Below are 11539 nucleotides of genomic sequence, written 5' to 3'. Positions count from 1 at the left end.
CAACAAACTAAAAGAAATAATAAATGAAATCGCAGAAGAATCGCACTCATTTTATTCAAACTTCAGGCATATTTCAGCTTCACTGTCGCTAGACTGCCACAGCATAGAGCCGTATTATTACGCTAACCTCACGAGGAAGACAAGCCTGAATTAAAGATGACCATTGCCTTTGAACTGCTTTGAGAAAAGCCTTGTATTTGTTTAAGGTAAACAGGATCTCTATCATGCAGCAAATCTGCTGAATAAGCTATTTCTACCTCAATTTCACAACTTAGTTAGCAACTCTGATCTGAAAAACTGAAGAAAACTTGTTCTGGTTCAAGTTTTCTGATCTACTTTTCTACAATCCTAATTCCGCCTTTGCCATGAGACTTCATTAGGTGCTGACTTTAACCGTTTTTTTAAACATTAACTTTAATTGCTATTTCCTAAATGTCTTCCTTCCTACATGAAAACCCTCTACAAGGTCAAATACTTTAGGAACGCGTTCTACAGGCTTTCAATTGCAGCAATTTTAAGTGTGACATGTGAAAGGATACTCAACATTTTCAGACCAGTTTATCCCTTTGCATACTGAAAGTGCAAAACAGAAAATGCAGAAAAACACAGATGGTTTCTGCAGTTAAGTACAAAACCAAGGAATTTACTTCACCTCGGATAAATGTGCTGCTAGAAATTAATTCCACTGGCCAACAACAAGAATTTTTCTGTTTCGTTTTAGTTCTTTTTTTTTTTTTTTTTTTTTACAGTCCAGCTATACGTAGGCTATAAAGACAACATGTAGGTGTGTACCATGTCTACACCTCGTATTTGTAGAAGTTGGAAAACAAGAAAAAAGAGATTCTTATCCCAGGAAAGTCAGCAGTGTTTCTCTAAAGAGGAGTAACAAACTGCTACAGCAAACTCTGCATACCATTTTTTTTTTTAAGCCAGAGGAAAATCTTTCAAAAGACAAATTTACAGACAAGTCCAAACTTTATTTAAAACTACCATTTTGAACAATTTTAAAATTACTAAACAAGTCACAATAAAAAATAAAAAAAAAAGATTAAGACAGAAAAAGAACAGTGCAGCAAAACTGAATAGAAGAGGATTCAGTTCCAGCTGTTGAACTGCCCCAGGCAGAAGTTAGCATACCTATCCCTATGAGGCAGTGTGTCAAAGATTTTACATTTTTATACACTTCCAGAGTTCTGGGAAATTAGTGCTGATCTTCCATACGCATTTGTATACATGGAGTTTATAAATGCAGGTATCTTCAGGTTATTCTCATGCGCTCTGAGCTCCAAAAGTTTCTGTAAAATAAGAGGATATTCATTATTGTCTAAGAGCAACAAAAGCAACATTTCAACTCCTTGTAAGCATCCATTAAAAGCACTTTGATGAAATACCAGAAAACTACCACCATCAGAATACTCAATTGATGCACTTATATATGCCATTACTATACCCTCCACGGGAAGACTACAAGCCTAACTATACAATACCATAACTTGTGTCACAATATCAACATTATATTTAAAAATAAAAGTTTCCTTGACCTTCATTACCATTAAGTTTTTGTAGCTGCATAAGTACTGTTTTATGACAGTGACACGCCTTTACTGCTGTCATACACGCTGAAAGTTTTTTCCACCTCATGGTAGGCATCATATAGAAAATAACTTTATTTTCCCTATTCACAGATATTTTACTATTCTGAAAAGTCTCTTGAAATTTTCTATTACAAAACCACTGAGCAGTCTGTGAGCAAATTATATTGAGCATTATTAAAATCAGATAATAGCAATTAGAATTTGCAAAATTTTTAAACCCAAGCTTGTGTTACAAGTACAAAAACACTATTCCCTTTCAGTAAGTTTCAAAACTATTAATTTATAACATGCATTTTAATTATGTTTATTTTTATTAGCCACAGAATCAAAGAGAAGTATACAGGAAGAACATGGAAGGCAAAATCCCTTCATATCAATACATCATTTTCAAATGCACAATAACCAAAAAGCGTATTTTTTCAGCACCAGAGTAACTGCTTACAATCAGTGATAACAAGATATTGAAATTTTAGGCATTCTGGAGTGTTTTCCCACTACATGTAGAGGATTTAGAAAATAATCTTTACCAGGTTCTTTCAGAGTTTGGGCATCTCCTACTAATTCTTGATCTTGAGCTCCACCTCCATCCAGTAATTCATCAGACAAACTGTTGGTTTGCGCCTCAGTTGCCATTTTCTTCATTAAATCTGCCTTTGTAACAGATAAACCAAAAAAGAAAAAAAAAAAATCAAAGTTCTGGATAATTCTTACCACCATCTAGATAATTAAGACATTTAGGGTGTGCACTTCTAAACAACAGCCCCACAAGCAATAGCAAAATACCTCTGAATACACTGCAAGTTTAAGAGGCAAGTCTTCAACTTTCACAAAGTCATCTTCATCAGATTTTTGACTGACATTCCCAGAACCAGCTTCCTGTTAAGAAAAATAGTGACATTTAAGAGAATAGTGTTACTTTTTTTTATTTTCACTCCAAAACTAGATTTGTGACTATTGTAATGAAGTACATCAAAAAGCAATGCCCATACCAAATTTGCAGATGAACACTGAACAAGACTAGAAATAAACTAGAAACACCACTGAAAGAGAAAAAAGCTTCTGTTTTCTCTTGGATGTATCTTAACTGAAATATACGTACAAATTCATTCACCAACACAGGTGACTCCGTATCAGGGCTGCCAGCCATGGAGCTGTCGGAACTTGCAGCAGATGATTTGTTTCCTACACACATTGTATCTAGTGTTTGAGTTTCATTTACTGGTAAAGATGAGCTTGACTCTTCTGTTTTCATACTGGCTGTTATAAAGGATTCTGGGGTATTGACCGGTAAAGGCGGTGTATTCTCCATGACATTGAGGTAATGAGGCAAAATTGGAGCCACATCTTGTTCACCTAAAACCACAAAACTACATTTTAAAAATGTATAGATTGTAAAGGATTCTGAGCATACAAAAATCTCAGATTATTTTTTTACAAATTATTATTCAAAGATACAAATGAGCAAAGTGAATTAGTCTGACTGAAATAAAACATCAGTTACCTGTACTCTCATACACTGAAGCATCAACAAGTGTCACGAAACAGTATCTGACTTAAGATTTCTGAATTGATACATCTTTTAAAGAAAAAAAAAACAAAACCCAAAACCAAACCAAGCAAAAACCAACTTCCAGACATATATGACCTCCTGTAAAATATTAATTCCTGGTATAAGGAGATATAATAGAGAACAATAAATTCCTTAGCATTTTGCCACATTCTTGTGGCAACACAGAATCTACTCAAATACTACTTTTAGCCTACAAAAAAAGACCAAGAACAAAACCAATATTTGCAACAGAAAAACACAAGAAAAGGTGGTAGCAACAGTTAGATTATAAGTAACATTGATACCACCCAGTAGCTTTTCTGTCTTTTGACAGAAAATTATTTCTGTCAGTTACAACACAGCATTACTCACAGAAATAAATCTTTAAAATATAAAGTAATTTAAATTGCTAGTAAATGGCAGTAATGGAAAAAGCAAATATTAGACAAATCCAAACATCAAAATATTGCAACAGACAAATTAGTTCTGCTACAGCTGTGTGCCAAAAGCTGCAACAATCAACCAAAATTCACACTATTGTCAAGCATCAAAACCACGTAAGATTATTCCAGGTTTTCTCTTTAAAAGGTTTGCTGTGCCTGTATCAACACAGACATTTCTAGTCAACTGACACCATTCCATGAAAAAAAAAAAAAACCAGCCCACTAAACTCTTGCAAAATTGATGTTCTTCCTCTTAATTACGTATATCACAAGCAATGTCCAAGATAATTCTCCCAATATGCAAATTCATATAGAAGTCTTAATGTCTCAGCTACTGTGTACTGGGCTTACCTTTAACATTAACACATTCTTGTTCCGATGACAAAATCTCACTGCTTTTTGTCTTATTCAATTCTTGGTTTGAAGTCTATTGGGGAAGGTGAAGACAAGTTAGAACAAATTGAACAAATCAGTTTCATAGCTTATTGGCTAATTTATTCTTCCTTGCTAACTAGACACACAATGTACACTTGCTCCATGCTTTTGTCTTTTAACTAGTCTGAAATAAAGACAGCAAGTTCTACTCTCTATTCATCAGCTGGTCAACCACACTTTAACAAACTATTAGCACTGACGTGTGTTTTATCTAAGCATTTAGTTTTCCCTTTGCTATAGTAGTTCCCAGGTAAACTCTTTAGTTCCACTGAAAAAGATCTACTGTTTTAGCCTTTAAAGTAAAATGTTCCAGCTACATCCTTGCCTAAATGTTAGTAGCCATTGAGTAAACCAAAGTTTCAAAAGACTCAGAAGTCAATCTTATTTACCGAAATGTAAAGATTGACAAGTCTCCCGAACCAGGTCACACACATCCAAATGTTTTTAAGGAAATGACAGTGAAATGACAATAGAAAAGCCAGTAACATTTCACTGTTGTTCTAGAAAAATGTATCACATGAAGAGGAAAGTCAAATCAAAGACATGCTAGAATACATGAGTCAACAGCTTCTGCAAAGGAAAGCCCAATTAGAACTTGATGTCAGCAAACACAGAGGAAGAACCAGTTAACAGTTTAAAACTTGATGCTTTTTTGAAAGTTTAATCTTTTCTACTGCAGCTTAACATTCTCTCTCTCTGATTGCAGATTTAAACAGTAGTTTTGTGCGTGTCCATCCATCCATTTTGGCATCAGCCATACCAATAATAAATTTAGGTGGGGACCGAGCAGTAGCTATTTTGTATGTAGCAGCCATTGCTTTCATGTAATTTCTTGTATTATTCTTCTACTTCTGTCAGTATGAAAACAGTGCAACAAGAAAAACTGAGATGTTATATACAGAGATTTGTCTGAAAAGCCATGCACTGGCTTAGGTTGTTCTGTGTTTACAACTTTGGTGTACCTGTTCATTTTCAGTTGTTGTTTCACTGCTGGCTTGTAGTGATGTCTGCACATCAACAGGTCCTTCCTCAAAGTCTATTTCTTCATCTTCGTTCTCATCTTCTCCACTGCCATAGTTAGTCAGAGCTTGGGTTTCTGCTTTTGATAAACCTGAAAGCAAGTCAATGTAAAACAATCTTCATATTGGATTTACATATTGACAGAGCCTGACAGAGTGAAAGTCAGGCTGCAAAATCCAAATCCCTTTTGGGAATTTATTGCAATGATCAGTTATAACTCATACTTCAAAACTTTCTCTGAAATTAAGATACAGCGATGACTTACTTTAAAAGATCCATATGCTCCACATAAGCTATGTTACCAACAAACACCATTGTGTTGGTGTGAAGAATCTAAGTTACTGAGCACGTTGGTGTGAAGAATGTAAATATAAGGGAAACAAAGCCATGAGTAGTTGGTGTAAGACCACAAACAGGACCAAAAAAATTATTAAAAATACGCAAGCTTAAAGAGAAGCATATTCAAAAGATCATCCTTTAAATGCAAAACTGCCAAAAATTTGAGCAGATTTCACATCCTTCAGGTTAAAGGTTGAGAAACATTAAGTTTAGCTGAGACAGGATATGTAACTTAAACAACGAATCAGATTCCAACATGCATTTCTACAGACCTACTGGTTACAAAGAATAAAAGCTCCTCTAATTGGAACATTTAACCCTTGACATGATATTAGTAAACACAGTACTGGAAAAGTTTCACTGGAAAAGACCTGACTAGAAAATCTGTGAGGGAAGCTGTTGCATTGCAGTACTTTGCGCAAATCCTGTTGTAAAATTAGTTGGTCAAAACTACAGTGAAAACATTGAATAATGAGCTATAAAAATTACTTACTTATTGCCACGGGACCACTTTCACTTTCCTCATCTTCCTCTTGATCAGACACATCAGACCTAATACTTTCAGGAACTGGATTACCATCATACATTTCTGAGTCCTGCACCGGTTTAACAGCTTCAGTCTCATCCTTATCCTAGCAAAACAAGGCATACTGTGTAATTTCACGTTTGTTCATCTAAAGATTAAGTTATGGTTTCTGCATCAATAAGTCACCTTTGTTTCCCAAAATCTAAAATCTACAGACTAAAAAGTAATGTTTAAGAAGACTTGAAGGACTTGAAATAAATACTGCAAAGCTACTCCTGAAACAAAGCATCAGAATCTACTAGAAGAGATCATGCACTGTTCAGACATAGCTATCAAGCACATCATAACCGAGTATTTCATTATCTGAAAAAGGTTCACACTGATCAGCACGTTAGCTTAAAACAAGATTTCTTTAAATTAGATTTGTCACTATCACAAGGAAGACAGACACACTTGTGTTATTACCTTCTACTCATTTCCCTGCCTCTCCTAAATGACCTCTAGTAAAAATTAGGAATATTCCTAACTGCTGCTTCTCATTTCTTTGGCAATAGCTACTCAGCAGTTTCTTGACTGAATGATTTGCTGAACACCTGGAGCGAGAGAATTCCGCTCAGTCTATGTGAACCCCAACTAAAGCCTCAAGCTTGTCTCCAAATCTTGAAAGGACTCTTCTACACTACAGCAATCGTAAGTAGTGATGTACAGATTCCCACCTTCACTTCCGAAGCAGTGTGACAGAAGCTCTAAGCCCTAGAAGAAAGCACTGACTCTATGCCCATACATATGCCCATGCCCACCTGGAAAACACTCAACATTCTACTTGGTACATTACCTGAATCTTTCCCTTGGTTGGAAAAAGCTGAACATTCCAGCATAAAATACAAAAGTTCATCTACAACCCCTCTCCCTAAACACAATGATTCTTTAGTGGTTTTCAAAACAAACTCAAAGAGAAAAGGGAGAAATTTTGGGCCCTAACATCTAATACTCAGAGCACACAGAGACTTTGACTCTGAGGACCTCTAGTACCATTTGTCCCAACTCTCCTTGTGCCTTATCCTTAAGATGAAAAGTAAAACAACTCATTCCATATCATTAAAAAAAGAAAATGTTAATTGCTAAAAAATAATTAAACACTGTCTCTATTTACTAGCCTTGTTATTTAATTCTTCAAGGAATGACTAGATTCTGAATACAACAGCCCCAGACCCAATCCCACAGTAAACACCTGCGGAGCAGGGCTTTTTTTTTTTTTTTTGTCAAATACAGAAAATGAATACTGAAAGGAAAAACAAGATCCTACCCTAAAGCTGCTCAGCAAGTGTCACAAATTATTCCATTTCAGTTGTGTAGCATTCAACATAAACTTTGCTCTTTTCAGACTTTCAAATTGTCAGTCCTAAAGCAAAGCTCATTCTACATAAAGGTCACCAACAATAAATAGAAAAGCATCTTTAATACTATCTTTGTTGATCTGAGTGCACTTCTTGAAAGGTAACAAGATAGTGTTTTATAAGAAATGCATCCTACAGTCTTTACACTGCTAATGGCTCTGCAGTAGAATCAAGGATAAAAACAAGAGCAACCAAGAAGCATCCAAGCCATGTTTACTGAACGCATATAACAGACTTATTGATGAAGGCAGATTTTTTGGCAGTCCTTTTCCAGACCATCAACTCAAATTAAAAAAGGGAAATTATAGTTTACTTTCTTACTTTGATAAAGTAAATCACTGAAAATAACAGAAAGAAGATAAAACCCACAATGTTTAATAAATTTATAAACACTAGGAAATAGGCTGCTTACAGATACTGTATTTATATGACAAAAAACAGCAAGACTAAGTGATCTGCAAAATTATCTGAGGAATAAAGACAGTTGAGAAGCATAAACATACTTTGTCCTCATCGACATCTTCAGCAGATGAACAAACATCCACCTGGAGACCTTTTGCCTAGAAGAAACACAAACTCTCTTCAATTCTAAACTGAAATAACTTTGAAATACTGAACCAAACTAAGGCTTCATAAAAGCCTGGCAGAAATGCCAATCTTACCAAGAACTGCTATCTCGAAACGTCAGTAAGCCACAGGGATTTCTACACTATGAGAGATGTTTACACAGATGTCTTCAAAATTTTAGTTGCAAAATATTACAAAAAACTGTGTTAGCCCTTTTTATTTAAACAATTATGTTTACACGGGATAATTCTCCAGTCTGCGGTTAAATCACATTCAACACATAGAATTAAGATAGACCAGCTCCGCTCAAGACAGAGCTGTGTTTTTCAGTTTGGAATCCACACCCAGTCAGCTTACTGGGAAAATCAAGCAAGGTCAGACGTCTCTGCATCAGGATCCCAGACCTGAAAGCTGTGAGAAGACCACATAGAGATAATTGCGTGGGTCTGTCCAAGGCAACCAGGACCTGCCAGTTCTGGCTCTGTTGAATCTGAACTGCTGCCACAGCAACAAGGCAAACATTGTCCTTAGCCCTAATTCTCGGTCTTCCAGAAGAGCACAAGAAATGCCAGATCTAAGTTGGGTCCACGCATTCTCATAGCCGGCATAAGCCGATCCTTTATGTAACAAAGGCCCAATGAGTAACTTCAGATAAAATAGGAAGTCATGTCCAAATCCTTCTGGATTCAGAGTGTTTCTCCAGCCTCTTTACAAGGCACTCCACAGTCTCTCTCACATGCTAACCACGGCGCTGGTAGATCTAAGCTGAGCTGAGCTATCTTGAAAGTATATGCTTACAACTACTTAAGGGACTTTACAGTTTATGACAGATTCACAAAGTGTCTTTCATTGTTATTTTTAAATGAGTTGAGGTTTGCTTTGGTATTTGTGCTTCTAAAAGAAAGCTGAAAGGACACTGAAGTCATAACTGTATTAGCAAGAAGAAACACTGAGGTAGATCCCTGACCCATTTAAGTATATGAACATGATCTGGTTTAGTGTTTGTATCTAAAAAAGCTATGTTCCTAAAAACTGCAATACTAAAATTAAAAATGGTGATGCAATATCTCTAATAATGTAAATGATGCGAAAACCAACTCAAACTTGCTTCGTTAGAGCAGAATACAGTCTCAAATATTTCTGAAAAGTTTATATATATTTTACACTTCAAGTCTAGAAAGTGCTATTTTCTCCATATGCCAACAAGCCAACTAGAACCCCCATATGTCAAAATATTTAGCTCAGATGATAGAGTTAATTTTCTTCATACTAACTGGTACAGGGCACTGAAAACAGTGTTGATAACACCAGGATGTTATAGCTCCTGCTGAGCAGCGTTTACACGGAGTCAAGGCCTTTTCTGCTCCTCACACTGCCCCACCAGTGAGTGGGCTGGGGGGACACAAGAATCTGGGAAGGGACACAGCCGGGACAGCTGACCCCAACTGACCAAAGGGATATTCCATGCCATGTGACATCATGCTCTGCGATAAAAGCTGAGGGAGGAAGAAGGAAGGGGAAACATTCAGAGATACGGCGTTTGTCTTCCCAAGTAACCATTATGTGTGATGGAGCCCTGCTTTCCTGGAGATGGCTGAACACCTGCCTGCCCGTGGGAAACAGTGAATGAATTCCTTATTTTGCTTTGCTTGTGCACGCAGCTTTTGCTTTATCTCTTAAACTGTCTTTATCTCAACCCACGAGTCCTCTCACTTTTACTCTTCCAATTCTCCCTCCCATCCCACCGACAGGGAGTGAGCGAGCAGCTGTGTGGTGCTTAACTGCCTACTGGGGTTAAACCACCACAACTACTCAAAGGCCCCAGACATTAATACTAATTCAACACTTGACTATTCTTTCCTACGTGCACATACAATCACTAATTTCCTCTGAAGTACGAACAACAGAGACTCATGTATAACAGACACTGATCTACAATATAGGACATGTCCCTTACTAAGAAAAACTTAGCAATACTGCGATTACACAGCCCTAATTTGTAAAAGAACACATATACAACATATGAGCTAAGGTAATCAAAGTCATTTAGGGAATACAGATATTTAGGAAACTCAGAAAAGCTACATTTTTCAGAAATATAATACAACAAACCTCTTTAGCGTAAGACTGTATCACTTCAGTAGTTTCTATTTTTCTTTTACATCTCTGCTTTACAGAAATACTGTTGTTGTCCAAGTCTTGCATGAGTTTAAAAAAGGCTAATTCATTAAATAACACTTCAGAGATCTCCACAAGAAGATCCTCCCCACAATCTTTTAATTTTCTACCAGCAAATTTCGCCAGTGAATCCTGTGAAGAGAAATAATTCTTCAGTTTTTGAAACAGGCTTTCAAACTTCAAAGACTATTTGTCATATTGCTAATAACTCAAAATTAGTTAGGTATATAATAGATCGTAGTTTTAAAAAAATATAGTTTAGTGTCTTAAACAGATTTTAAGTAGAATCTCTAGTCACATAACACAGAACTTATCAAGATTTAAACTCTGTACTTGTAGGAAAAAAAAAAAAGAAGAACAAAGAGCAGCCTATTGATTTTCAGAAATTTACACAAAATGTCCACGTAGAGCATGGCCAGAGCTCTCCTTGAAGACAGCCACAGGCAGGAGGCACACCTCTCACTATCTGGCAGTGATGGAAAAGAAGCTCTGTGCATGGTAAAGCTTTAATTTTAGAAAACAAGGTAATACCTCACTGCTGTTATCAAAGGAGAACAGCAGCTATGCTACCGACGTTATAAAGTGTAACTTCAGGGAAGCTGGTTTATCTGTTGCCCATTATCCAAGTTGCAATAGTGCTACAAAACACCACTGAAAAACTACTGACCTGAAGTATACTGCCAAGCTGCTTATGAAAGAACTTCACAAATTCTTTACTTTCATCATTTTGTTGTGTAAGAGTCAAGACCATACGCCTTACTGATGTCAGTAATTGAGAAGAGCATACTTCATCCATGTGTTCCTAAACAAGTATCACAGAATGAGCTTAGCTGCCACTTTAAAAAAAATTTAGAAAAATAGCCATCAACTCAAATACTGAAATTCATTTCTTAAAAAAAAAAAAATCATCTGTCCACTGAAGGAACAGCACTCCATGAACAGGTCCTAACCCATCTCGCAAAACAAACTAACTGGAACACAGTTATAGCAAACACCATACTTCATTAATGACTGATTGGCGATGACACACAAAGCTTTATTGCACTTTTCCAATACATTAGTACATGTCATCTTTTAACATGTGGACAAACTAAGAATCTTCATATATTGTAGTTGTGTACTCAAGTGTAGTAAAGTTTATGTTAAAATATCTACTGTTGTAAGCTGCCTTAAAATTGCAAACAAAACAGAAGCTTTCGGGCACTGAGACTGGCACGTCAACAGTATACATATTTTTTAAAACTAGTATCAACAAAGTACCTTATTAATCAAATCTAAGCTTATATACCGTGCATACTATAAAAGGGAACAGGGAGATTGCTTAAGCATCTTACAACTCAATCTTCTCTGCTCTTTAACCTCACAAAGAACGAACTGTGACTATTTCTCCTGTTAAGCAATACATTTCTCCTCTGGATTCACAGAAGTTCACAAGCTCTCAACAACTTTAAGGTATTCGTCAGCAGGAGAAAATAATGCTAAAACTCACG

The 11539-nt window shown here is 36.2% G+C and overlaps 1 protein-coding gene across 16 annotated transcripts in view; it reads right to left on the bottom strand.

Annotated features, from left to right (window-relative positions):
- Positions 1-956: 956 nt before the first annotated feature.
- The window catches only part of PCM1 (pericentriolar material 1), a 46681-nt gene continuing 36098 nt past the window's right edge, over positions 957-11539 (bottom strand). For 15 of the 16 annotated variants that reach the window (XM_074588195.1, XM_074588210.1, XM_074588206.1 and 12 more), the window contains 10 exons: positions 10717-10851; positions 9984-10181; positions 7808-7864; positions 5875-6013; positions 4985-5133; positions 3939-4014; positions 2695-2948; positions 2379-2471; positions 2123-2246; positions 957-1295 (listed from right to left, as the gene is read on the bottom strand). In XM_074588195.1, coding sequence (XP_074444296.1) covers positions 1270-1295; positions 2123-2246; positions 2379-2471; positions 2695-2948; positions 3939-4014; positions 4985-5133; positions 5875-6013; positions 7808-7864; positions 9984-10181; positions 10717-10851 — 1251 coding nt within the window. In that variant the 3' untranslated portion in view covers positions 957-1269. The remainder of the gene's footprint in view (positions 1296-2122; positions 2247-2378; positions 2472-2694; positions 2949-3938; positions 4015-4984; positions 5134-5874; positions 6014-7807; positions 7865-9983; positions 10182-10716; positions 10852-11539) is intronic. The other variant, XM_074588209.1, reaches the window with a different exon arrangement.

Source organism: Larus michahellis, chromosome 5 (genome assembly GCF_964199755.1).
Source record: "Larus michahellis chromosome 5, bLarMic1.1, whole genome shotgun sequence".
In the NCBI taxonomy this organism is placed as follows: domain Eukaryota; kingdom Metazoa; phylum Chordata; class Aves; order Charadriiformes; family Laridae; genus Larus; species Larus michahellis.
This window is presented reverse-complemented; position numbering and strand designations above follow the sequence as displayed.